General features: G+C 44.1%; 1 protein-coding gene across 1 annotated transcript in view; it reads left to right on the plus strand.

The window, feature by feature from the left end:
* TULP4 (TUB like protein 4) overlaps positions 1–27,746 on the plus strand; it is a 252,394-nt gene that overhangs the window by 39,717 nt on the left and 184,931 nt on the right. The window contains exon 2 of the mRNA XM_062186989.1: positions 23,660–25,846. Coding sequence (XP_062042973.1) covers positions 25,595–25,846 — 252 coding nt within the window. The 5' untranslated portion in view covers positions 23,660–25,594. The remainder of the gene's footprint in view (positions 1–23,659; positions 25,847–27,746) is intronic.

The raw sequence follows: 27,746 nt of genomic DNA on the forward strand, positions 1-27,746 counted from the left end.
CAGGCCCCAGGCCCCAGGCCCCAGGCCCCAGGCCGGTCGGTCTTGTGGCCATGCTCGTCCTGGATTCCCAGTCTTCGCTTTCTTCTGCGATGTCTTCAGAACTACCTAGTCTGTGAGTTCTTGCCAGCTCCCTTCCACTGGCTGCTTTTACTCCTCATAGCAAGTTTTTCTTTTTTTAGATTGCTCCTTCAATTCTCTGCCATTTTAGACATTTTTGAGCTATTTCTGGGAGCTACCTTGGGAATTACTTAATAGAGACCACAGTGTATACATTAGGCACCCAATAAATATGTATTCAGTTGAGTAAAAGCACTTTTATTTGTACACGGCATCAAAAATGGTTTTTCACAGGAAGGAGTGACCCCACGTAGGGATAAAGATGCTCCCCTAGTGACGTGATAAATTACAGTCTTTTATGGGTCACAGGCAGAAATAAACGCCCTTGAGTGCACACCTGTGGCCACACAAGTGCTGAGCAGGGCTTAGTACATTCTGTTTACCCTGTAGTCTGAACCTGGACCTGGCTGGGTCCAGAACTGTTATACTGCTGCCCAGCCTGATGGCAGAGTCGGTGAGTGACACTGCAATTATCAGTTGGCTTGATTTCTGACTTCAGACTTCAGGAGAGTTGCTTAAGACCTTTCTGAACCTCGGTTTTCTCTTAGAGAAAATGGGAATAATAATTTCTTCTTTTACATGTCTTTGTTAAGTGTTGTAGCATTTGTGAGATCACCTTTCATGACCCGTGCTTTCGTTTGGAATTTCGCTCTAGGTTTTTTGTTTCCTTCCTGCCTGGTCATACTTTTCCTTTTGTTCTTGTCTTGCTGTGCTGGCTGGGACCTCCAGTACTGTGTAATGTGATGTGACCTGAGAACATCATACTCTGGCTGGGATTTCTAGTGCAGTGTGATGTGGCCGTCCTTAACCTGTTTCACAATTAAATGTGATGTTTGCTATTGATGATTAATAAGTATCCTTTATCTGAATAAGAAAATTCTCTCTCTAATTAGGAACTTAAAAAATATGAGTGTTGAATTTTACCAGTTACTTTTCATGCTTATATAGGGGCACTTCAGAAAGTTTGTGGAAAAAGAGAATTAAAGATGAATTTATTTTGACACAAAAAGTTTTTGAAATTCATGCATTTTTTGCAACATTTTTCATGAACTTTTTCAAATACTCTTGTATTTCAGTGATCTTTTTATTCTTAATCCTTTAGTATGATGTATTACAGTTAATAATATACTTTATAATTCTAATTGATTTTCTAATGTTAAGTTACTCCGACAATTCCGGGATGAACCTAGTTTGGGCAGATTGCAATATTTTCTTTATATGCTCCTTGTGAATTTGCTAATGTTTTGTGAAGGTTTTCATCTTTTTCATGAGTGGTGTTGCCTTGAATTTTTTTATTTTTGCACTTTCCACATCTGATTTTGCTTCCAATGTATAATAACCTCATAGAATTAGTTGTGGATATTAGCACCTTTTCTTTTCTGTGAGTGAGGTTATATAATACTTCATAGGTTTTTCTTTGAGTATTGGATTTAACTTGTCTGTAAAATATGTAGTTGAGTTTCTTTATAAGATGATTTAAAATTACTTATTATTTTTCTTTAAGGGTTATGGAATAATTTAGACTGTTTTGAGTTAGTTTTGTTAAATTGTATTTCCTAGGAAGTTGTCTATTTCAAATATAATTAAATTTTCTGTTCTTTTAAAAAAATAACGTTATTTATTTGAAAGGTAGAGTTACAGAGATAGAGACAGACAGAGATTTTTGATCTTTCATCTGCTGGTTCACTCCCCAAATGGCCACAGTGGCTAGAGCTGGACCGATCTGAAGCCAGGAGGCAAGAGCTTCTTCCATATCTCACACGTGGGTACAGGCATCCACTGAGCACTTGGGCCATCTTTAGCTGCTTTCTCAGGTGCATTAGCAGGGAACTGTATTGGAAGTGGAGCAGCCAGGACAAGAACCAGGGCCCATATGGCATGCAGACGTTGGCTTTACTTTCTTTGCCATAATGCCGGCCCCCTGATTACATTAAAGAGGTGTTGTTGTTGTTATTGTTTTTGAGAGACAAAGAGCAAGCAAGTGCTCCCCCATCTGCTGGTTCACTTCTTAATGCCAGCAAAATCCAGAGAGCTGAAGTGGAAGCCAAGAACATAACCCAGGTCTTTCTAGCTGCTTGAGCCAGCACTGCTGCCTCCCAGGGCCTTCATTAACAGGAAGCTGGAGTAAAGTGCCAGGGCCAGGAATCAATTCCAGGTACTCCAGTGGGAGACATAAGTATCTCAGATGGTGCTTAACCACTAGGCCTAATACCTGTCTCCCCTCTCCCCCACCATTAGGTTTTTAGATATCTTTCATGAGAGCTTGATACAACTTTTTGAAAATTTATGTATTTATTTGGGCAGGAGTAGGGAGGAGAGTAGTGCAAGAGCATTTACTCCCATCTGCTGGTTCACTCTTAAGATGCTCACAAAGGCCTAGGTTGGGTTGAACTGAAGCTGGGATGTGGGAAGTCAATCCAGGTCTCCCATGTGGGAGGAAAACACCCAGTGACTTGAGCCAGCACTGCTGCCTCCCAGACTCTGTGATGGAAGCTGGAGTCAGGAGCTAGAACCCATGAGCAAACTCCCAGCAGCTTTGATATGGCCTAACCAACATCTTAACTGCGTGACTAAATGCCTGTGTCACTATATTTTCTCCCCTTATTATACGTTAATATTCGTTTTTTTAAAATTATTTTTTATTTTATTTTATTTTTTATTCATTTGACAGGTAGGGTTATAGACAGTGAGAGAGAGAGAGAGAGAGAGAAAGATCTTCCTTCTGTTGGTTCACTCCCCAGATGGCCGCTACAGCCGGCGCTGTGCTGATCCAAAGCCAGGAGCCAGGTGCTTCTCCTGGTCTCCCATGATTTGATGGTATTGGTTGTAAATTTAGGTCCTTGATCCATTTTGAGTGGAATTTTATGTAAAGTGTACGGTCCCTCTCTCTCTCTTTGCCTCTCCTTCTTTCTCTGTGTAACTCTAACTTTCAAATAAATAAATAAATGCACCATTTGTTGAAGAGACTGTCCTTGCTCCAGGGATTGATTTTAGGTCCTTTGTCAAAGAAAAGTTGGTTGTACATGTGGGTTGATTTCTGGAGTTTCTGTTCTGTTCCCTTGGTCCAGATGTCTGTATTTTTGCCAGTACCAGGCTGTTTGATAATAACAGTATGTGTCTTGAAATCTGCTATTGTGAGAATCCAACCTTATTGTTGTTGTTAAGATTGCTTTAGCTATTTGGGGTCTCTTCTGTTTCCATGTGAATTTTTATAGAAATCTTTTATTTAATAAATATAAATTTCATAGGTACAACTTTTGGGTTATAGTGGTTCTTCACCCCCATACCTGCCCTCCCACACCCAAACCATCCCATCTCCTACTCCCTCTCCCATCCCATTCTTCATTAAGATTCATTTTTAATTATCTTTATATATAGAAGATCATCAGCTCTTTACTAAGTAAAGATTTCAACAATTTGCACCCACACAGACACAGTATAAAGTACTGTCTAAAGACTAGTTTTACCATTAATTCTCCTAGTACAACTCATTAAGGACAGAGCTCCTACATGGGGAGCAAGTGCACAGTGACTCCTGTTGTTGAGTTGATAATTGAAACTTTTATTTATGGTGTCAGAGATCACCCGAGGCTCTTGTCATGAGCTGCCAAGGCTATGGAAGCCTTTTGAGTCCACTAACTCCGACATTATTTAGACAGGCTCATAATCAAAATGGAAGTTCTCTCCTCCCTTCAGAGAGAGGTACCTCATTCTTTGATTATACTTTCTTTCCAGTGAGGTTTCACTCACAGAGATCTTCTATGTAGGTCATTTTATGCCACAATGTCTTGGCTTTGCATGCCTGAAATGCTCTAATGGGCTTCTTAGCCAGATCTGAATGCCTTAAGGGCTGATTCTCAGGCCAGAGTACTGTTTAGGGTATTTGTCATTCTATGAGTCTGCTGTGTGGCCTGCTTCCCGTTTTGGATCATTCTCTCCTTTTTAATTCTATCTATTATTATTAGCAGACACTTGGTCTTATTTATGTGATCCCTTTGACACTTATTCCTATCTTTATGAACAGTTATGCACTTAAACTGATCACTTTAACCAGTAAGATAGCATTGATACCTGCCAACTTAATGGGATTTGGAGTCCCATGGCAAGTTTTTTTTTTTTTTTTTTTTATTTTTTGACAGGCAGAGTGGACAGTGAGAGAGAGAGACAGAGAGAAAGGTCTTCCTTTGCCGTTGGTTCACCCTCCAATGGCCGCCGCGGTAGCGCGCTGCGGCCGGCGCACCGCGCTGTTCCGATGGCAGGAGCCAGGTGCTTATCCTGGTCTCCCAAGGGGTGCAGAGCCCAAGCACTTGGCCCATGGCAAGTTTTTAGCTCTACCCTTAGGAGTAAGTCCGAGGGAACATGTGCTGAACTGTACATCTCTTTTCTCTCTTATTCCCACTCTTATTTTTAACAGGGGTCAATTTTCAATTGGATTTAAACACCTAAGAATGATTATGTGTTAAGTAAAGAGTTCAACCACTTGTATTAAGTAGAAAAACAAAATACTGAAAAGAATAAAATAGTAAGTTGTTTCTTGACAGTCAGGACAAGGGCTGATCAAGTCATTGCTTCTCATAGTGTCAGTTTCACTTCTACAGGTTTCCTTTTAGGTGCTCAGTTGTCACAGATCAGGGAGAACATATGATATTTGTCCCTTTGGGACTGGCTCCTTTCACCCATCATGATGTTTTCCATATTCCTCTATTTTGTTGCAAATGACCAGATTTCATTTTTTTAAACCACTGTGTAGTATTTCATAAAGTACATATCCCATAATTTCTTTATCCAGTCTACTGTTGATGGGCATTTAGGTTGACTCCATATCCTAGCTATTGTGAATTGAGCTGCAATAAACATTGAGGTGCAGATAGTTCTTTTGTTTCCCAATTAAATTTCTCGGGTAAATTCCGAGGAGTGGGATTGCTGGGTCATATGGTAGGGCTACATTCAGATTTCTGAGGAATCTCTAAACTGTCTTCCATTGTGGCTTTACCAGGTTGCATGCCCACCAACAGTGGATTAGTGTGCCTTTACCCACATCCTCACTAGCATTTGTTGTTTGTTGATTTCTGTATGAAAGCCATTCTAACTGTGGTGAGGTGAAACCTCATTGCGGTTTGATTTGCATTTCCCTGACTAGTGATCCTGAACATTTTTTCATGTGTCTGTTGGCCATTTGGATTTCCATTTGAAAAATATCTGTTTACAAGTCCTTGGCCCCTATCTTTTAAGTGGGTTGTTTGTTTTGTTGTGGAGTTTCTTGATTTCTTTGTATATCTGGTTGTTAATCCTTTATCAGTTGCATAATTTGCAAATAATTTCTCGCATTCAGTGTGTTGCCTCTTCACTTTCCTGTTTATTTTGCAGTACAGAAACTTCTCAATTTGATGTAATCCCAGTTGTTAATTTTGGCTTTGGCTGCCTGTGCCTCTGGGGACTTTTCGAAGAAGTCTGTGCCTATGCCAGTATCTTGCAGGGTTTCTCTGATGTTCTCTAATAATTTGATGGTGTCGGGTTGTAGATTTATATCTTTAATCCATGTTGAGTGGATTTTTGTGTAAGTTGTAAGGTAGGGGGTCTTGCTTCATACTTCTGCATGTGGAAATCCAGTTTTCCCAGCACCGTTTGTTGAATAGAATGTCCTTGCTCCAGCAATTGGTTTTAGCTCCTTGATCAAATATAAGTTGGTTGTAGATGTTTGGATTGATTTCTGGTGTTTGTATTCTCTTATCTGTCTGTTTCTGTACCAGTACCAGGCTGTTTTGATTATAACTGCCCTGTAGTATGTGTTGAAATCTGGTATTGCAATGCTTCAGGCTTTGTTTTTGTTGTACAAGATTGCTTTAGCTAGTCTAGCTCTCCTGTGCCTCTGTATGAATTTCAGCATCATTTTTTCCAGATCAGAGAAGAATGCCTTTGGTATTTTGATTGGTAGTGCATTGAATCTGTAAATTGCTTTTCAAAGATTGGACATTTTGATGATATTGATTCTTCCAATCCATGAACATGGAAGATTTTTCCATTTTTTTAGTATCTTCTTCTATTTCTTTCTTTCTTTTTTTTTTTAATTTATTTTTGACAGGCAGAGTGGACAGTGAGAGAGAGAGAGAGACAGAGAGAAAGGTCTTCCTTTGCCGTTGGTTCACCCTCTAATGGCCGCCGCGGTAGCGTGCTGCGGCCGGCGCACCGCGCTGTTCCGATGGCAGGAGCCAGGTGCTTATCCTGGTCTCCCATGGGGTGCAGAGCCCAAACACTTGGGCCATCCTCCACTGCACTCCCTGGCCACAGCAGAGAGCTGGCCTGGAAGAGGGGCAACCGGGACAGGATCGGTGCCCCGACCGGGACTAGAACCCGGTGTGCCGGCGCCGCAAGGCGGAGGATTAGCCTGTTGAGCCACGGCGCCGGCCTATTTCTTTCTTTAAAGTTTTGTAATTCTCATCATAGAGATCTTTGACATCCTTGGTTAAGTTTATTCCAAGGTATTTGATTTTTTTTTTTTTTTTTGTAGCTATTGTCAATGGGATTGATCTTAGCAGTTCTTTCCCAGCTGTGGCATTGTCTGTGTATACAAAGGCTGTTGATTTTTGTCTATTGCTTTTATATTCTGCTGCTTTACTAAACTCTTGAGTTCCAAAAGTCTCTTAGTGAAGTTCTTTGGATCCCCTAAATAAAGAATCATGTCATTTGCAAATAGAGATTGTTTGACTTCTTCCCAGTTTGTATCCTTTTGATTTCTTTTTCTTGCCTAATGGCTCTTTCTTTTTTTGGACAGGCAGAGTGGATAGTGAGAGAGAGAGAGAGAGAGAGAGAGACAGAGAGAAAGGTCTTCCTTTTTGCCATTGGTTCACCCTCCAATGGCCGCCGCAGCCGGCGCATCACGCTGATCCAAAGCCAGGAGCCAGGTGCTTCTCCTGGTCTCCCATGCGGGTGCAGGGCCCAAGCACTTGGGCCATCCTCCACTGCCTTCCCGGGCCATAGCAGAGAGCTGGCCTGGAAGAGGGGCAACCGGGATAGAATCCGGCGCCCCAACCGGGACTAGAACCCGGTGTGCCGGTGCCGCAAGGCGGAGGATTAGCCTGTTGAGCCATGGTGCCGGCCCCTAATGGCTCTTTCTAATACTTTCAGTACTATATTGAATAACATTGGTGAAAGTGGACATCCCTGTCTGGTACCAGATCTCAGTGGGTTTGTCATAAATTGTCTTGATTGTGTTGAGGAATGTTCCTTCTATACCCAATTTGCTTAGAGTTTTCATCATGAAAGGGTGTTGCATTTTATTGAATGCTTTCTCTGCATGTGTTGAGATAATCATAGGATTTTTCTTCTGCAGTTTGTTTATGTGGTGTATCACATTGATTTATTTGCAAACGTTGAACAATCCCTACATACCAGGGATAAATTCCTCTTGGTCTGAGTGTATGATCTTTCTGATATGTTGTTGGATTCAATTGGCTGGAATTTTGTTGAGGATTTTTGCGTCTGTGTTCATCAGGGAAATTTGTCTGTAATCCTCTTTCTCTGTTGCATCTTTTTCAGGTTTAGGAATTAAGGTGATGCTGGCTTCGTATTAAGAATTTAGGAGGATTCCCTCTCTTTCTGTTGTTTTGAATAGCTTGAGAAGAATTGGAGTTAGTTCTTCTTTAAGTGTCTGGTAGAATTCAGCAGTCAATCTATCCAGTCCTGGGCTTTTCTTTGTTGGGAGAGCCTTTATTACTGATTCAATTTCCATCTTGGTTATAGGTCTATTTAGGTTTTCTTTGTCTTTATGACTCAATGTAGGTAGGTTGTATGTGTCCAGGAATCTCTCCATTTCTGATAGATTTCCCTGTTTGCTGGCATATAACTCTTTGTAGTAATTTCTGATGACTCTTTTTATTTCTGTGGTATCTGTTGTTCCATTCCCTTTTTCATCTCTAGTTTTATTGATTTGTGTCTTCTCTCTCCTTTTTTTGTTAGTTGGGCCAGTGGTGTGTCAATTTTGTTTATTTTTTCAAAACAACCAGCTCTTTTTACCAATCTTTTGTATTGTTTTTGGATTCAATTTTGTTGATTTCTTCTCTAATTTTAATTATTTCTCTCCTACTAGTTTTGGGTTTGGTTTGCTGTTGTTTTTCTAGATCCTTGAGATGCACTGATTGCTCATTTATTTGGTGCCTTTCCAATTTGTTGACGTAGGCACCTATTGCTATAAACTTTCCTCTTAACACTGCTTTTGCTATATCCCATAAGTTTTGGTATGTTGTGTTGTCATGTTCATTTGTTTCCAGAAATTTTTTGATTTCTCTTTGCTTTCTTTTATGACCCTCTGTTTATTCAGGAACATGTTGTTCAGTCTCCAAGTGTTTGCATGTGCTCTAGAGATTCTGAGTTGCTGATTTCCAGCTTCATTCCATTGTGGTCCGAGAAGATGCATGGTATGATTTCGATGTTTTTGTATTTGCTGAGACTTGCTTTATGGCCCAGTATGTGGTCAACCCTAGAGAAAGTTCCATGCACTGCTGAGAGGAATGTGCATTCTGCAACTGTAGGATGAAAAGTTCTGTAGGTATCTGTTTGGTCCACTTGGTCTATAGTGTCGTTTAAGTTTGTTGTTTCTTTGTTGATTTTCTATCTGGTTGATCTGTCCATTGCTGGAAGTGGAGTGTTGATGTCCCCCAATACTATTGTATTGGAGTCCAAGTCTCCCTTTAAATCCTTTAACATTTCTTTTAAATAGCCAGGTGCCCTGTAATTAGGTGCACAAATGTTTATAATAGTTACATCTTCCAGTTAAATTGACCCATTAATCATCATATGTCTTTTTTAACAGTTTTTGTGTTAAAGTCTATTTTTTCTGATGTTAAGATGGCTACACCAGCTCTTTTTTGGTTTTTCTTTGCATAGAATCTCTTTTTCCATCCTTTCACTTTCAGTCTGTGTGCATCTTTGATGGTAAGATGTGTTTCTTGTAGGCAGCAAATAGATGGGTTTTGTTTTTTAATCAGTTCTGCCAGTCTGTGCCTTTCAACTGGGGAGTTGAGGCCATTTACATTCAGTGTGACTCTTGATAAGTAATGATTTTGCCCTGCCATTTTTCCAAATATATTCCTAATTTATACTTTGAACTTCCTGTGATCTTTTACTGAGGGATTTTCTTCCTTTACCTTCTTTTGTAGTGATGATCATGTTTCTGTGTAACACATCCTTAAGCATCTTTTGCAGGGCTGGAAAGTCTTATCACCTTCCTTCATAAATGAGAGCTTTGCAGTGTATAGTATTCTGAGTTGATGACTTTTTTTTTTTCCTTAAGATTTGGATTATGGGGGCTGGCACTGTGACATCGTAGGCTAACCCTTTGCCTGTGCGGTGCCAGTATCCCTCGTGGGTACCGATTCATGTCCTGGCTGCTCCTCTTGCAATCCAGCAGTGAAAATGGTCCAAGTGCTTGGGCCCTGCACCCATTTGGGAGACCTGGAAGAAGCTCCTGACTCCTACCTTCAGATCGGCCCCACTCTGGCCGTTGCAGCCATTTTGGGAGTGAACCTGCAGGTGGAAGACCTCTCTCTCCATCTCTTCCTCTGTCTTTAACTCTGCCTCTCAAATAAATAAATAAAATCTTAAAAAAAAAAGAATCAGTAAGAAAAGAAAGACTTGGATTATATCTCTATTCTCTGCTAGCCTGTAGAGTTTCTGATGAGATGTCAACTCTAATTGAAGATTTCTGAAAGTAATCTGGCATTTCTCTTGTGTATTTTTAGAATCTTTAATTATGTTTTACTTTTTTCATTATTATTTTATTTTATATTCTTATTTTTTATTATGTTGAATGTGTGACTGTAATATGTTGTGGTGAGGATCTTTTTTGGTCATGTCTATTAGTTCTTTGTGCTTTCTGTATTTGGACATCCCATTCTTTCTCCAAATTAGGGAAGTTTTCTGTACTTATTTCATTAGATAGGCCTTTTTATCCATCCTCTCTGTCCACACCTCCAGGAACTCCTAAGACCCTTATGTTAGGTCATTTGATAGTATCCCATAAATCTCCACTGTTTTTAATTTTTTTTGGCCTGAATGAAAAATTTCCAATAATTTGTCTTCCAGGTTGAATATTCTTTCTTGTGTCTCACCAAGTCTATTAAGGTTTTCCACTGTATTTTTTATTTGACTTGTCTAATTCTTCATTTCTAATATTTCAGTTTGATCTGTGCAGTCCTCAGTGTGAACATGGATCCTGCTGCAGTGACCCACTGCCGGCAGTCAGGAAGCTCTGAACGTGGGGAGCCACATGATTGCCCTGAGACCCAGTTAGACCCTGCGCCCTCCCATGCAGTCACAGAGTCCCCACAGTCTCAGCACACAGGGCTCCTGCAGTCATGGGGTGCAGAGGATCCACGCCGCCCTGCTGGCCTGTCCCAGATACAGATAGGCTGAGACGTCCCAGAGCCAGCTGCTGTGGGTGCTCCGCCTTGGCGGTTAGAGTCCTGGCACCTGTGGTGTGTTGAGAGGCTGGGGCACTTCACAGTCCTTTGTGGGTTCCCAGGCCCCTGTCAGTCCTCCCAGCCAGACTCACAGTCAGTGGGGTAAAATCCCGGGATCACAGAACAGTGCAGGAGCTGCCTGTCACATCCCTGCTCCTTGCACAATATGGCCTTCTCCCCACCAGTCGTTGGGCACGTTCAAGTCTTGCAGCCAGTCCTGATGTCGGAATGGTTCCTTGTCCCCACCCATTGCAGGGTGTGCCTCTGCTGTCAAGGCGGCATGTTTTCCCCCGTTGCTGGGCACACTCATAAGAGCTGCCATAGCTGCTGGCTAGTTATGTCCACAATGGCACCTGCCCTCTCTCAGCCAGTTGCTGGGCACTTTTGTGGGGGGGCTAGGGAGAGAGAAAAGTGCTCTTTTTTTCTCTGAGTGAGCAGGCACCCTGTTCCTCTCAGGGTTCTGGACTGGCCTCAGAGACAGTGAGACAGTGTAGCCTGCTATCTCACCAGTGGCTGGGCCACTTGCTCTCCAGAGCCGGCTCTTTCTCCAGCTTTGGACTGCGAGGGTCTTGTGTTGTGTCCATGCTGGTTGTTATGTGTCTGCGCCTTCCACACGGATCTACCGTGTCCCTCCTGCCGCAGGATCGCCACTGCCGTTTTCCCTGCACCTCTCCCCCTGAGAATTCACTTTCTCCACTTCTGTTTTCTTCAGCTGTCTTCCCCTAGCCTAGAGCAGTCCACCTTTTCCCCATTCGCCATCTTGCAATCCTACTCTGATATTCTTAACTGGCAAGTATAGGTCTTTTAGTCATGAGGATGTTGTGATTACTGATGTATTTATACTTACACCATCTTTTTCTTTTCTCTTCTCTTCTTTTCTAGATTTCTTATTTATTTATTTATTTGACAGGTAGAATTACATACAGTGAGAGAGACAGAGAGAAAGGTCTTCCTTCCATTGGTTCACCCCCAAATGGCTGCCACAGCCAGAGCTGCGCCGATCCGAAGCCAGGAGCCAGATGCTTCCTCCTGGTCTCCCATGCAGATGCGGGGCCCAAGCATTTGGGCCATTCTCCACTGCCTTCCTGGGCCACAGCAGAGAGCTGGACTGGAAGAGGAGCAACCGGGACAGAATCTGGCGCCCCAACCAGGACTAGAACCCCAGGGTGCCGGCGCCGCAGGCAGAGGATTAGCCAAGTGAGCCACGGTGCCAGCCTAGACCTTCCTTCTGAGTCATTTTCCTTCTGCTTAAAAGCATACTGTTTGGGGCTGGTCCTCTGAAATAGCAGGTAAAGCTGCTGCGTGCAGTGCTGGCATCCCATATGGGTGCCTGTTTGAGTCCCAGCTGTCCCACTTCCAATTCAGCTCCCTGCTAATGTGCCTGGGAAAGCAGTGGAAGGTGGCCAAGTGCTTGGACCCCTGCCACTCATGTGGGAGACATGGATGAAGCTCCTGGTTCATTGCTTCGGATCAGCCCAGCCTGGCCATTGCAGCCATTTGGGGAGTGAACCAATGGATGTAAGATCTCTCTCTCTCTCTCTGTCTCTGTTTCTGTCTCTCTGTCTTTCTTTCTCTAAATCTGCCTTTCAAATGAATACGTAAATCTTAAAAAAGGTATACTCTTTAGAAGTTAATATTGTAAGGTCACATGGCTTTAAAATCATTTCACTTTAAAAAAAAAAAAAAGTCTATTTGAAAAAGGCAGTTAGAGAGAGAGAGAGGTCTTCCATCTGCTAGTTCACTTCCCAAATGGCCACAACAGCCAGAGCTGGACCCATCTGAAGCCAGGAGCCAGGAGCTGTTTCCAGGTCTCCCATGTGGGTGCAGGGCCCAAGCACTTGGGCCATCTTCCCAGATACGTTAGCAGGGAGGGAGCTGTATTGGAAGTGGAGCAACTGGGACTCAAACTGCCACCCATATGGGATGCCAGCCCTGCAGGCAGCAGCTGTACCTGCTATGCCACAGCGTTGACCCCCTTCACTCTTTTTTTTTTTTTTTTAAAGATTTATTACTTGAGTTACGGACAGAGAGGTATTCCATCTGCTGGTTCACTCCCTAAATTACTGCAACAGCTGGAGCTGGGCTGATCCGAAGCTAGGAGCCAAGGGCTTCTATCTAGCCTCCCATATGGATACAGGGGCTCAAGCACTTGGGCCATCTTCTACTGCTTTCCCAGGCCATCAACAGGGAGTTGGATCAGAAGTGGAGCAGCTGGGACTCAAACAGGTGTCCATATGGGATGCTGGAGCTGCAGGCAGATACTTAGCCTACTATGCCATGGTGCCGGCCCCTTCATTCTATCTTAAGAGACAGCTTTTCTAGGCATGTAATTGCATGTTACTTATCTAGAAGATAGTTCTGTATTTTCTCTCAGTTCTTTGAAGCTATTATGTCATTGATTTTCTGCTGCTAGGTTGTTGCTGAGGTGTCTGCTGCCAGTTTAGTTGCCATTCCTTTTGTAGAACAGTTCCTCTAGTATCCACGATGGACTCTTCTGGGACTCTCCTGAATGCCAAAGTCTGTGGCTGCTGTAGTATTTGCATCCTACTGTGTACATCCTCCTGTATGCTTCAGACCATCTGCAGATTACTTGGGCAGGTTGAGTATCCCTCACCTGAAATTCTTGGGGCCAGTAGTATTTTGGATTTCAGATTTCTTTTTTACATTTTAGGATATTTGCATATATATGATGAGATATTTTAGAGATGGGATTCAAGTCTAAATATAAAATTTATCTATGTTTCATATTTACCCTAAATACATAGCTTGAAAGTAACCTGATAAAGTATTTTTAGCATGCCTGTATTTTAATTGTGTCTCATCACATGAGATCAGTTGTGGATTTTTCCACCTGTGGCATCCTGTTGGTGCTTAAGAAGTTTCAGATGTTGGAGTATTTTTGGTTTTGGATTAGAGATGAACAACTTTTAATAACCTAATACAATCTAAGTGCTATGTAGTCAGTATGCTGGTTTATTTAGGGCAAGGGTGGGGAACTTTTTTTTTTTTTTGCTAGAGCCGTGGATATTTGTAACATCATTTACCAGCTATACAAAAGTATCAACGTAAAAACCAGATTTATTACATTTATTGATTCATTGAGTTTCAAGTCCTGTGTGTGATTGCCCTGGCAGGGCCAGACCAAATGACTTGTGGGCCTTACACAGCCTGCATTTAGAGAATAATGATCACAAGAAAAATTTTGTGCTTGTTCAGTGTAGACTCAATTTCTTTTATTTTGATTGACTCCTGAGCTATGGGAGCTGTGGGAACACAGAAGCCATCAGTACCTATGTTTTCTTTTTCGGTTCTTCTGGATTCTTCTCTTTGTGTGCTTGTGTGTGTTTTTTTTTTTTAATATTTATTTTATTTATCTGAAACACAGAATTAACAGAGAGAGGTAGACACACAGAAAGAGAGAGAAAGGTCTTCCATCCGCTGGTTCACTCCCCAAATGGCTGCAACGGCCAGAGTTGAGCTGATCCAAAAAGCCAGGAGCCAGGAGCCAGGAGCTTCTTCCGGGTCTCCCACGTGGGTGCAGGTGCCCAAGGACTTGGGCCATCTTCTACTGCTTTCCCAGGTGCTTTAGCAGGGAGCTGGATCAGAAGTAGAGCAGCCGGGACTCAAACCACTATCCATATGGGATGTGGTGCTGCAGGCTAGGGCTTTAACCTGCTATTGCCATAGCATCAGCCCGTTTGTGTCTTTATTGTGCAAGTTTACTAAGAGATACTCAGGTGTGGATTTCTTCTTTATGTTTTTTAATTTATCCTGCTTGATGTATATTGTGCTTGTTTCTGGATTTTTCATCATTGTGATGAGGTTTCAGTTGCATCTTCAGATGTTCGTTTTCTTTCTTCTGCCCTTATGGAATCACAGTTAGATCTGCTCTCTGTAACATGTCTTCCATTTCTTTCAATTTCTTCTTACATTTCTATTTTGTTGTCTCTTTGTGCTACAAAAAAATTTGATGGACAGTTTTTTGAACCGTTAGATCCAGTTCATTAATTCCTTTTTAAGTTAATGTCTTATATATTGTATTTTATTTCAGTGATTGAATTTCCATTTTCAAAGTCTTGTTTTGATTCTCTGGTTATTTTAGTGCCTTGCTTTCTAACTTCTTTAAAGGTTTCAAGCCTAATTATTTAAAATCTATTTATGTTCATTCCAGTTTTTGAAGGTTTAGGGATGTGTCTTTATTGTTTCTTTTTTTTAAGATTTATTTTATTTATTTGAAACACAGAGTTACAGAGAGGTAGAGACAGAGAGGTCTTCCATCCACTTGTTCACTCCCCAGATGGCCACAATGGCTGGAGCTACACTGATCAGAAGCCAGGAGCCAAGAGCTTCTTCCGAGTCTCCCACGTGTGTGAAGGGGCCCAAGGATTTAGGCCATCTTCAACTGCTTTCCCAGGCCATAGCAGAGAGCTGGATTGGAAGAGGAGCAGCTGGGACTAGAACCGGCACCCATATGGGATGCTAGTGCTTCAGGCTAGGTCTTTAACCTTCTGCACCACAGCGCTGGCCCTGTGTTTATTGTTAGTCTACTAAGAACTGCTGGTGACTTATTTTGTGTGTTCAGTAATTTTTGTTTGGGAACAGATTTTTAGAACCTCATCTGTGGGAATTCCTTATACTGGGATTTTTTTTTTTTTTTTTTAACAGGCAGAGTGGACAGAGAGAGAGAGAGAGAAAGGTCTTCCTTTTCCATTGGTTCACCCCCCAATGGCCTCTGCGGCTGGTGCACCGCGCTGATCTGAAGCCGGGAGCCAGGTGCCTCTCCTGGTCTCCCATGTGGGTGCAGGGCCCAAGCACTTGGGCCATCCTCCACTGCACTCCCGGGCTACAGCAGAGAGCTGGCCTGGAAGAGGGGCAACCGGGATAGAATCTGGCGCCCCAACCGGGACTAGAACCCAGTGTGCCAGCGCCGCAGGCGGAGGATTACCCTATTGAGCCGCAGCGCTGGCCTGGGAATTTTCCATGAAGATGATTCGCATTTGCTCTAACCTGTGTCCAAGGATGCTGTAATCCTAGAACAGGTTTGCTGTGGGCCTTGCTGTGTGGTTCAGGTTTAATGTCTCCACCAGGAATTTGGACCAAAATCTGGATACCTGATAGAGTGATCAGATTTGTCCTGGACTGAGGGGTCTCTGGGACATGGGGCTTTCAGTGCTAAACCGGGACAGCTCTAGACAGACTGTGATGATTGGTGATCCTGGTTCTGGTTCCAGTGCTTATATGTGAGTATCTGCATTTGTCTTCTAGATAACTCCGGCCTTCTCTCATGTGTTTGTGGACTTTCCCATACTTCGCTGTAAATCCAACAGTATTTTGAGAGTTATTTTTTTACATCATGATCTGGTTATTAGTAGTGCATAGGCCCTTCTGAGTGTCCTGGAAGTATAATGTGTCATTTTTTAACCTAGGTTACTGAGAATATCTTTCCACGTATTCCATAGTCTTCTAGTCTTCTGTGTAATTACTGGTAGCTGCATAGTATTCTGCTTTATGTCTCTAAGAACATTTGTTGAATCATTTTGGACCCATGGTTATTTCAGATTTTTCTCTTATACAAAGTTGTGGTAGAAATCCTTATATCTAAGTCTTTATACAATCTAAGATTATTTCCTTATGATTTTTTCACAGCAGATTGATGATCAAAAGGTTTGTTGCATTTAAAATCTTTTACATTGCATGCATGACCAACTTGCTGTCTTACTTCTCTGCACTCTGCATGACACTGGGTATTATAATTTTTTTTCAGACCTATCTATCTCTTCACATGTGAAGAGATAGATAGGGCCTCTTAACTTACAAGATAGATAGGGCCTCTTAACTTACAAGGCCTAAAGCCCACCAGATTATTATCAAGCCCCTTCTATCAGGTTCTATTTGCCTCTCAATCAGAAAACTTAATTGTAGCTTAGATAGCACCTTTCTTAGCTCCTCTAATAATGACTCTGTCCTTTGTTCTAGACCCTGTCTAGCGCACTTGGGCCTCATTCCTTCGTAATCATAACCTCTACTCTACCACCAATGGCTCTACTCCCAACCTGTGTGTACTGATGGTCCTCTTCCCCACTTAATGCTGTATAATTGTTCAGACCTGGTAAATGCCACGCTTAGGATCATTGGTTACTATCCTCACCCTGTCTTTTATGACCTTGTCTAAATATGATCAGAGTCGGCAAACTTGGAAGGCTTCCATAGCCTTGGCAACTCATGACGAGAGCCTAGGGTGGTTACTGGCGCCATAAACTAGAGTGTCAATTTGTTGGGTCAACAACAGGAGCCACTGTGCACTTGCTCCTCATGTGGGATCTCTGTCCTTAATGTGCTGTACATTTTGATTTGATGCTATAACTAGTACTCAAACAGTATGTTTCACTTTGTGTTTCTATGTGGGTGCAAAATGTTGAAATCTTTATACTAAATTGATCTTCTGTATATAAAGAGAATTGAAAATGAATCTTGATGCAAAAGGAAGGGGAGAGGGAGCGGGAGAGGGGAGGGTTGCGGGTGGGAGGGAAGTTATGGGAGGGGGAAGCCATTGTAATCCATAAGCTGTACACTGGAAATTTATATTCATTAAATAAAAGTTAAAAAAAATTTTTTTTTCAGTTTGTCACTGTTAATGAATTACTCTCCCTTTATAATTAACGCACCTGCCTTGATACTAGTGAGCCCTATATGTAGTGCCTCAATTTTTTTTTTTTTTTTTTTGGACAGGCAGAGTGAACAGTGAGGGAGAGAGATAGAGAGAAAGGTCTTCCTTTTTGCCGTTGGTTCACCCTCCAATGGCCGCTGCGGCCGGCGTATCACACTGATCCGAAGCCAGGAGCCAGGTGCTTCTCCTGGTCTCCCATGGGGTGCAGGGCCCAAGCACTTGGGCCATCCTCCACTGCACTCCCGGGCCATAGCAGAGAGCTGGCCTGGAAGAGGGGCAACCGGGATAGAGTCCGGCGCCCCAACCGGGACTAGAACCCCGTGTGCCGGCGCTGCAGCTGGAGGATTAGCCTGTTAAGCCACGGCGCCGGCCTAGTGCCTCAATATTTTAACATCTTAGTTTCTGGTGTAGAATTACTTTAAGAAACACTGCACTCCTACTTTTCTTTTTGTTCCCTAGTTTTTGTTATTTATTTGAGAATTGGATATGATATGCTGCAACTGGACAGGGGCTGGGCTGGGGCCAAATCTCCCACGTGGGCTGCAGAAACTCCATTAGTGGAGCCATCACTGCTGCCTCCAGAGGTCTGCACTGGCAGGTAGCTGGAGTCAGGAGCCGGAGCTGGGAATCAGACCCACGTATTCCAGTGTGTGATGCAGGTGTCTTAACTGCTAGGCTACATACTCACACCTCTTAAACGAGTAATCAAGTTGTTTGGCTAGCTATATTCCCTCCCCTAACTGTACACATAATTAGATGTTCACGTTCTTAGGTTGGCTGTTGTACCTTGTGGTTCTGTGAGCATGTCAGTGACCTGTTCCCTTCTTGCTTGGATTCTGTTACTCACATAGGCTCTGAAACCCGCCAGCCTCAGGACTCCAGAGTCCAGGCTCTGAGTGGTTGGTGATGACCTGGGGTTCATATTGAGAATTTCTTCTCACCCATATTTGTTGTTCCTTAAAATGTCATATTCAGTACTTTACCGAACACATAATTAAAGTAGGGGAACTGGTAGAAATTGCAGGTGATGAAAAGACTGGAATGAAACATACTTCTGTTTAGGATTTTGTGGTTTAGCAGGGAACATTAAATAGAAAAATAGGCCGGCGCCGTGGCTCAACAGGCTGATCCTCCGCCTTGCGGCGCCGGCACACCGGGTTCTAGTCCCGGTTGGGGCACCGATCCTGTCCCGGTTGCCCCTCTTCCAGGCCAGCTCTCTGCTGTGGCCCGGGAGTGCAGTGGAGGATGGCCCAAGTGTTTGGGCTCTGCACCCCAGGGGAGACCAGGATAAGCACCTGGCTCCTGCCATCGGAACAGCGCGGTGCGCCGGCCGCAGCGCGCTACCGCGGCGGCCATTGGAGGGTGAACCAACGGCAAAAAGGAAGACCTTTCTCTCTGTCTCTCTCTCACTGTTCACTCTGCCTGTCAAAAAAATTTAAAAAAAAAAAATCTTTTAAATAGAAAAATAGCTCTCTCTGTCAATGCAGGGAAGACCCTTGCCGTGTGCGTGAGCTCACACCTCAGTGGGTTCTGTCTGAAGGAGCCTCTGGTGAGCTGGATAAGAACTTCCTGTGGGGAGCATCTCAGATTCACAGTGCGGGTCAGTGGTCCAACCTGACCTGGTGCTATTGCAGTTGTAGTAAGAGTGTGTGTTTTGACTAAGCCAGGGTATAACGATCCATGTGTATGCCGAGTTCTGGTCTCATAGCATGTTTTCAGAATTAAGAGGTAGAGGTGATCGCGTGTTAAATACATAAAATCACTGTTAAGCTCCGTTGTCTTGGCAGTGGTGATAGTTTTTACATGTGCCAGTGCTTTCCTGTGTTGGTAAGGTAGCCGCACATCAAGTGGAGCTGGTATCCTTGCCTTAAAACATGGTATTAAAGGTAAATTTTAACTGGCCTCTGGGCAGCTTTTGAAATGAATTAGGAACCAGTTAGAACTGCCTTGTGTGAAGTGGGTATTTGTGGGTTCTGGTAAATTCTCAGAGGAAAAGAGTGACTGTAGAGGCAGGTCGTTGTAGTTAGTTTAGTTAGAAATGCAGAGTTTGAAACCTGTGCCATCTGTGGCGCGAGGCAGTGAAGGGAGGTCTGAGGTGGGGGAGGAGCCAGAAACCCTTTCCCTGAGCAGATGTGAGGACCCTCTGAGCTGTGGCACCTGCAGCAGGCAGCTGAGACAGTGGAGTCCCTGTCCCTAGAGGAGAAACTGGTGTGTTTAACATAAATCGCCAGACAGGAAAACTCACTTTCTTTTCCCCAATTCTGAAAAAATCTGTAGTCAAACTTTAAATTGCAGAGTGTTTGGGTGTTTCATCTCAAACTTCTTACTGTTTTTCCCCCTGCGTTTCATTCATTTAACAATATCTATAAATTTCTCCCCAAATCTACCTTACTAGTTTGCTGCTTGCTTAGTTCTTTTCCTCCCCTCCCCTCTCCTCTCCCCTCCCCTCCCCCCACTCCCCTCCCCTCCCCTCCTCTCCTCCCCTCCCCTCCCCTCCCCTCCTTCCCTCTCCTCTCTCCTCTGCTTTCCTCTCCTCTCTCTCCTCCCTTCTTTCTTTTCTTTCTTTCTAGATCTATTTATTTATTTATTTGCAAGGCAGAGTTACAGAATGGCAGAAGCAGAGACAGAGAGAGATCTTCCATCTGCTGGTTCACTCCCCAGATGGTTGCTGTGGCCAGTGCTGGGCTAGGCTTCCTATAGGAAGCTTCTCCAGATCTCCCACAAGGGTAACAGGGGACCAAACACCTGGGCCATCTTCTGATGCTCTTCCAGGCTTTTGGCAGGGAGCTGGACTGGAAGTGGAACAGCTGGGACACAAACCAGCGCCCATATGGGATGTCTGCATTTCAGGCGGTGGCCCTACCTGCTAACACCATGACACTAGCCCCAATCAGTCTTTCTGATGATCATAAATATTTTTCTTTTATATTACATCAGAACTCAACTAGGGGTAGTTCTTAAAGGCTGGTTGCAAGAACCAATTTGAGTTGTAACAGTTTTTCATATTTGGTTACATTAAAATCCATTTGTCTCCACCTTGAATAGATCTTCTCAAGTATAATTTGTATCAAAATCATTGGCCGGCGCCATGGCTTAACAGGCTAATCCTCCGCCTTGCGGTGCCGGCACACCGGGTTCTAGTCCCGGTTGGGGCGCCAGACTCTATCCCGGTTGCCCCTCTTCCAGGCCAGCTCTCTGCTATGGCCCGGGAGTGCAGTGGAGGATGGCCCAAGTGCTTGGGCCCTGCACCCCATGGGAGACCAGGAGAAGCACCTGGCTCCTGGCTTCGGATCAGCAAGATGTGCCGGCCACAGCGGCCATTGGAGGGTGAACCAACGGCAAAAAGGAAGACCTTTCTCTCTGTCTCTCTCTCTCTCACTATCCACTCTGCCTGTTAAAAAAAAAAATCATTGGATATTTGGTAAATATTCTTCACTAAGTATGTGAATCTTCCAAATATTGACATGTCTCAGTCTGTTTTGTGTTGCTGTAACCGAATTCCCATGTTTGGTTTCTTTATGAAGTAAAGAAATTTATTTAGCTGACAGTTTTATAGGCCAAAAGTCCAAGATGGGTGGTCCCATTCAATTAACCTCTTGTAAGGACTTCGTGGCAGATAGCACTGCAGTGGGTTGTGCAAATGTGGGGCAAAACAAACAAACAAACAAAAAAAAAAGAAAAAACCAAACAAACAAAAAAACAAATCTACACGGTGAGACGGGAAGACAGAGACATTTCGGGGTCAGCTTGCTTTAACAACCGCTGTTGAGGCAACCACCCAACTCCTGTGAGACCTAACATGTTCCAAGAGACCACTTTAGCGTCTTTACCAGAATGGTCATGACCGGTCACCTCCCACTAGGCCACATGGCTTAAAGGTCTTCCCACCTTCCAGTGCTTCCATCCCGAGAACAGAGCTTCCAGTACAGGAATCTCTGGGGGACAAACTACATCCGAACAACTGTGCACAACTAAATGTGAAAGAAACACAGCTCAGGGGTCGGCGCTGTGCCGTAGCAGGAAAAGCTGCCACCTGCAGTGCCAGCATCCCATATAGGCGCTGGTTCTGTTCCTAGCTGCTCCACTTCTGATCCAGCTCTCTACGGTGGCCCAAGTCGTTGGGCCTCTGCACACCCACATTGGAGACCTGGAAGAAGCTCCTGGCTCCTGGCTTTGGATGGGCCCAGCTCTGGCTGTTATGGCCAGTTGAGGTGTGAACCAGAGGATGGAAGACTTGTCTCTGCCTCTGCCTCTCTGTAATTCTGCCTTTCAAATAAATAAATAAATCTTTTTTTTTTTAAACAAAGAAATACAATTCAGAACTGCACACTGATAAGACTCCCAGTTATATGAGGAGTGGCTTTTTAAATGTTAATGAGCAGTCACGCTCACAGTGACAGATGTTGGCTTCCCCCAAGTTGTTATTTTGACTTGAAAGCTCAACTTTTATCACTGGCAACAAATATTGTCGATTGTTTTCCTTACAACAACAAGCTCACTTTGTTCAAGGAGATGTCTGCTAAATATCCAAGCCAGAATAACCATGATTTGTTATTCATTGTTTCTGTGGTATAACATGCAAAAGTAACTAGTTCAATTTGCAATTTGAACTATTGCACAAGTGCTTTTCCTTGGGATTTCCAAGGCACTTCAGTAGTGCACAGAAGTGTTTTATGAATACTTACTATTCTGGACACAGATTAAGATATTTAATCAAGTTAATAACTTATCCTACTGCATCAAGGATTTTCTCAAATTTAATTGGTTGGTACCATTGATTCCCATACCTCCATCTGTGTTAAAGAGCAGCAGTTTGACCCACTTCTGCTATTGCACCATTGGTACAAATGTTCACACAGTAAACAGGGCAGCTGATGTCTCAGCATTATTGTGAAAGTAGTTTTAATAATGGAATCTTGCTGGGATTTAATTCCCATAGGCCAGTGGTTCACAACAGCCTTGTCTCTTGGCCAGCAGCACCAGCATCGCTGGGCTCCACCCTACCCCTTCAGTGGCCAGGTACTCAGATAACTTTGAGTCCTTTGGGAAGTAGACTGGAGGGGGGGGGGGATTAGGGTTACAGGCCAGACAGGCAGGAATAAGGAGAACAGGATGGATTTACTGCCGATAGATGCTCTCGCACTTTATTACCATTAGACAATGAGAAAACAGCTGTGTTTTGCTCTGTGACCTGCCAGCAGTCTGGGGTAGAGGTTTTCTTTTTAGTTTTAAAGGCCCTTGCTGTTTTGCGTCCTTGGGGAGTATCTTTTACTCATAGTGAGGAAATCAATTCAGATAACTTACCTAGCCTGTTGACTCTTCCTCCTCCTCCTCTTCCTCCTCCTCCTCTTCCTCTTCCTCCTCTTCCTCTTTCTCCTCTTCCACCTCTTCCTCCTTTTCCTCTTCTTCTTTCTCTTCCTTCTCCTCCTCTTTTTCCTCCTCTTCCTCCTTCTCCTCTTTTTCCTCTTCCTTCTTTTAAAATTTTAAACATTTATTTCTGAGACAGAAAACTTGGTGTCTGCTGGTTCAATCCCCAAATGTTATAGTGGTGGTGGTAGGAACTCAGTTCAGGTCTTTTTTTTTTTTTTTTTTTTTTTTTTTTGACAGGCAGAGTTAGAGAGAGAGAGAGAGAAGTCTTCCTTCCATTGGTTCACCCCTTAAATGACCACTATGTCCGGCACGCTGCACTGATCCGAAGTCAGGAGCCAGGTGTTTCTCCTGGTCTCCCATGCGGGTGCAGGGCCCAAGGATTTGGGCCATCCTCCACTGCCCTACCGGGCCATAGCAGAGAGCTGGACTGGAAGAGGAGCAACCGGGACAGAATCTGGCACCCCAACTGGGACTAGAACCTGGGGTGCTGGCGCTGCAGGCGGAGATTAGCCTAGTGAGCTACGGTGCTGGCCAGTCCAGGTCTTCTATGTGAGTGGCCTCAACTGCTGGAGCCATGATGGCTGCTTCCTGGAGTGTGCGTTAGCAGAAAGCTACATCTGAGCAGAGCTGAGGCCCAAACCCAGGTCCTTTAACATGGGCCCTGGGAGTCTTAACTACTAGGCCAAATGCCCTCCCCTAGTCTCCTTTGGAGAGGACCTATATAAACAAGCACCTGGGAAGGGTGAAAGTTCATGCATTCAGGACTGTGTGGCAGGCAAGAATAGAATGATAATTTTACTCAGATATGCCTAGCCACTGGTGTATTTAATATAGTGTGCACAACAGTCAGTCCCCTTAAGTTATAGGTTTTCTGGAAGTTGGTGGGGTGTATCTTTTTGCTACTTGAATTTTACCTGTCATTAGCTGTGTGTAGTAGATGTAAGTGTAAGTAGGGTCTCCAATTCCAGTTACACCAACTGTTCTGCTGGACCTGTGTTCTTCAGTATTTTAAAGTTCTTTTATTTTTATATTCTTTTTTGTTTTACAGATTTGTAAAGCTCCAGGGCCTTCAAGCCGACTAATCTGGTGGTTCCTGAAGTTGTTGGAAAGCAGTCGCCTCGTGTGCCAGCTGAAGAGTGTGTGCTGTGTATGCTTAAGACCTTCTGTTCAAACGCATTTACTCGCGAAGACGGTCTCATCCCTGTGCACTCTTGGGAGTTTTACAACTTAGAAAAATTAATTTAAGAATCAGATGAAGCAACTTGACACCACTGGGCTCAGGAGCCCTGGGAGAAAAATACATCACTAATGGCCAGTTTTCCTTATGGTCTTCACGGGTAAAGAAAGTTTGCGAAAAGAAGAAAGAAAGAGAAAAAAAACTGGTACAGATTAAGCCTCAAAAATACCTCTCCGGTTTAAAGACGTAACTCAGTGAGAAGGTGACTTGGGAGAAGTGTGACTGCAAACATTGCGTGTGGGATCATGCAGTGTTTTCTGCACTTTATTTTTCCATAGGTTTGGTAATTCAAACATACTTTTAGGATTCTGGACTGGTTTTGGCTGGAGGAGAGCAAGTTCAGGTGTGATAGATAGGACAAGTCTGAACAGTGAACTGATCGCTTTGCTTTTTTTAGTTAACACTATTTGAGGAATTTTAATTTATTATTTCCCTTTTCGTTTTTTGAATCTGTAGGATAATATCTTAAAAGAGCAATTGAAACCTGTAATTACAAAATAAATATCCAGGCAAATCCAAGCAAAGCTTCCTTCTCCTTAGACTGAAGTGTGGCATTGGCAGCAGTCTCCGAGTGTGAAGGGGAAAGTGCCCATCAGCAGAGCGTGGTGACTGGGGAGCTGTGCTGGGACTCTGACACTGGCCTGCGTGTGTGACTTAAGGAATTGCCTTCCCCTGTGAGTCCAGAAAGGCTTGCATATAAGAGGAAGATTACTTGATGCACTTAATTCTGAGATTAGTTTTTTTCACCAAGATGGAAAAGTACATGATCATTAGGAGCAGCCAAGGGGAGTAGTCACTGGGGGAGCGCACGAGGAGTCTGGGGAAGAGGCAGAATCTGCAGCATAGCTCTGCCTGTCAGCAGGTGCACACAGGGCTCACACGGTGGACTTGGGGCCACTGACAACGTTTGAGTCTTCTACTTCGGCCAGCGAAGGGGCTTTCCCAGCCTCCATGGCACCAAGGGGTGCACTGGGCAGCAGAGTTGTCCGAGGGAGCTCTGCGTCCTTGGGGTACAGGGCTGGGAAGTTTTTGGTTTTGAACAGTGAAGAAAGAATGTTTTTTTCTTCCTAAAACTTGGACTGCTGTCTGCACAAATTCTGGTCTGTTTTGCACGGTTTGTGTGCCTTTTTTTCCCTTTATGCAATCTTTTTCAGCTTTAGCAGCAGAAATTTGTCAAGTTGAGAAAACATGCCAGAGGATGGCTGCGGAAGGAAGGTGATCCTGTATGTTCTTTCTCTGCGACTGAACTTTGGGAACGAAAATTCCAGCTGGAGAGATTCTTAAAGCCTTAAGTTACTTGAAATCTATGTATTTGCAACCCTTTGTCTCTGGAATCACATTACACTAAACTGGAATCTCAGGCTGAATGAGAGTAACCGAGTGGAGTAAGAAGAAGAAAACTGTTCCTTGGTCACCACTTACTGATGATGCTCTTTCTCTAAAGGGCCAGCATGTTCTTCCTCTAAGGACTTGAACCTGAAAATGGACACATGTTTTTTTAAGCATTACCTTTTCTTAGCAGACTGCCATCATCTTTTATAGAGGAAATTTTTCACTATGCATTTGGTGGATCTTTATAAATTCCTGACCTTCTAATTAGATCTCAGTCAGTCTTAATTTAAAGGGGGAAAAAAGCAACGGAAGCCAACCACAGAAATAAAATAAATAAGCCAATGAAAGAAATTGGTTTAAATTTTCCGGCATTAAACATTATTTTTTAAATCAAAGAGTTCGTTGGAAAAAAGTATGTATGCAGCGGTGGAGCACGGGCCTGTGCTGTGCAGTGACTCCAACATCCTCTGCCTGTCCTGGAAGGGGCGTGTCCCCAAGAGCGAGAAGGAGAAGCCGGTGTGCAGGAGGCGCTACTATGAGGAAGGCTGGCTGGCCACGGGCAACGGGCGGGGCGTGGTCGGCGTGACTTTCACCTCCAGCCACTGCCGCAGGGACAGGAGTACGCCACAGAGGATAAACTTCAACCTGCGGGGCCACAATAGCGAGGTGAGCTGTGGGTTTGTTTTGCTTGGTATCTCGTCACTTCCAGTGGTCGTTTGAGCTTGGAACCTCTTTTGCTTCAGTTTCTTAGACTTGGTGCCAGTGAGACTCCAAGCTGGGACTTCTGTCACCTGTGCTGCAACCAGAAAGATGCTACGGCAGCCGCACTCCCTGCTTCAGTGGGTCACGGGCTATTTGTCCCATGCCGCTTCTATCCCCTCTGTGTGAAAGTGGCTGCTGCCTCTCTGGGCAGTGGGAGGAGTGCAGGAGGCGTTTTGAGTAGGTGGTCTTAACCAGCCTCTCGTGCCATGGGAGTCTTCCTGGGCCCCACCCTGTGTAAGACTGACCTCGTGAAAAGTAAAAACAGTGCCACCCTCACCCTGCCCAGTAAGCATCTGTGTTTCTTTGGTGATGGTTTAATGCCTGGCCTGTGTTTCTTCTACTTAGAGTGTGAAACATCACAGTTTTTCACATCTGTAGAGTATATTACATTGAGGTTATTATGTATTTGTATATATAGATTTCTCTGGTCTTCTAGAACTTAGTGGCATTATCTAGGAAATTTATTCAAGCAACATTTAGTGAGTCAAGTGTTAGGAGCTGTATGTAAAAGAGCATGGTTGATAATTTCTTCCGAAGGTTTATTTGTTACAGCACCTGATGGTATTCATGCTTCATTGTTCTAGTTGGGTGTTTTCCTTTGAAGAAACCAAGACTATTTTAGGCATCTTAAAACATCTTAAAATGTCATTTTGATAGTTATTGAGTAACTATCATAAAGGAGCAGGAATGTGTTTGAATTTTGTCTTAGTTCACTTGGGAAAACTATACCTAAATACCTGGCACCGTGACTTGTAGACATGGTGGACGTCCTCGATCAGGGCGTCAGCGTGCTAGGGCTCTGCTGGAGCCCTCGTAGGGCAGCGCGCTAGTGCCTTCTCCGCAGAAAGAAGGGGAGGGTCTGCTGGGGCCGCTTTCCTGAGGGCACTAGTGCATCCGTGAGGGCTCTGGCCTTACAGCCTAATCACCCCCTGAAGACCCCACTCATGGTGGGGGGCTAGGACTGGAACGCATGGATTTTGAAGGCCACGGCCATGGAGACTGCAGCAGTCGTAAGTGCAGGGGTTGTTTGAGCTCCAGCTAGATCAAGATGCAGAGCACTGAAGGTCCCGGCTGCCCCTTCCCAGGGTTGCCATCCTTGTCCATTCTCGCTGTTACAACAGAGGTTTAGTGCTCACAGTTCTGAAGGCCATGGCACGTTTGGTGTCTGGTGAGAACTGGCTCTCCACAGACAGCACCTTGTCGCATCATCACTTGGCAGACGGAGCAGAAGGCTCCCTCAGACCTCATTTGTAAGGGAGCTGACCCCATGCCTGAGAGCAGAGCCCCCGTGACCTCGTCCTCTCTACGGGCCCTGCCTTTTAATACTGCCACAGCTGGGGGGTAGGGTTTGTACTCAGCAGCTTCTCATTACTGCCCGAGGTGCCGAGACAAGGTACCGAGGGGAAAGAAAGGTGGGTTCAGCTCACCGTTTCGGAGGCCGGAAGTTCAGATGGCTTGGTGCAGGCTGTGGTGAAGGCCGGAGGGAGATGGTAGGGCGTGTGCAGGGAAGGATCACGTGGTAAGACAGGAACCAGGGTTAAACATAGCATTCCCAGGAACTACCTTTTGATGATAAGCCCTCAGTGACCTTCGACCTTTCACTAGGCCCCTCCTCTAAACACCAACTTGCATTAAATTCCCACCATCTTAGTACTTTTAATTTATCATTTTGGGATTTAAAATCCTGTATTAGTCAGGGTCCAAATCATATTTAAAACATAGCTGGTTTAATATTTGGGATGAAGACAAGCATTCAGACCATTGCAAATCCCCCCGCCGCCCAGAGGTTACTCACATTCTGAAC

This window comes from Lepus europaeus, chromosome 3, assembly GCF_033115175.1.
Source record: "Lepus europaeus isolate LE1 chromosome 3, mLepTim1.pri, whole genome shotgun sequence".
NCBI classification, from domain to species: domain Eukaryota; kingdom Metazoa; phylum Chordata; class Mammalia; order Lagomorpha; family Leporidae; genus Lepus; species Lepus europaeus.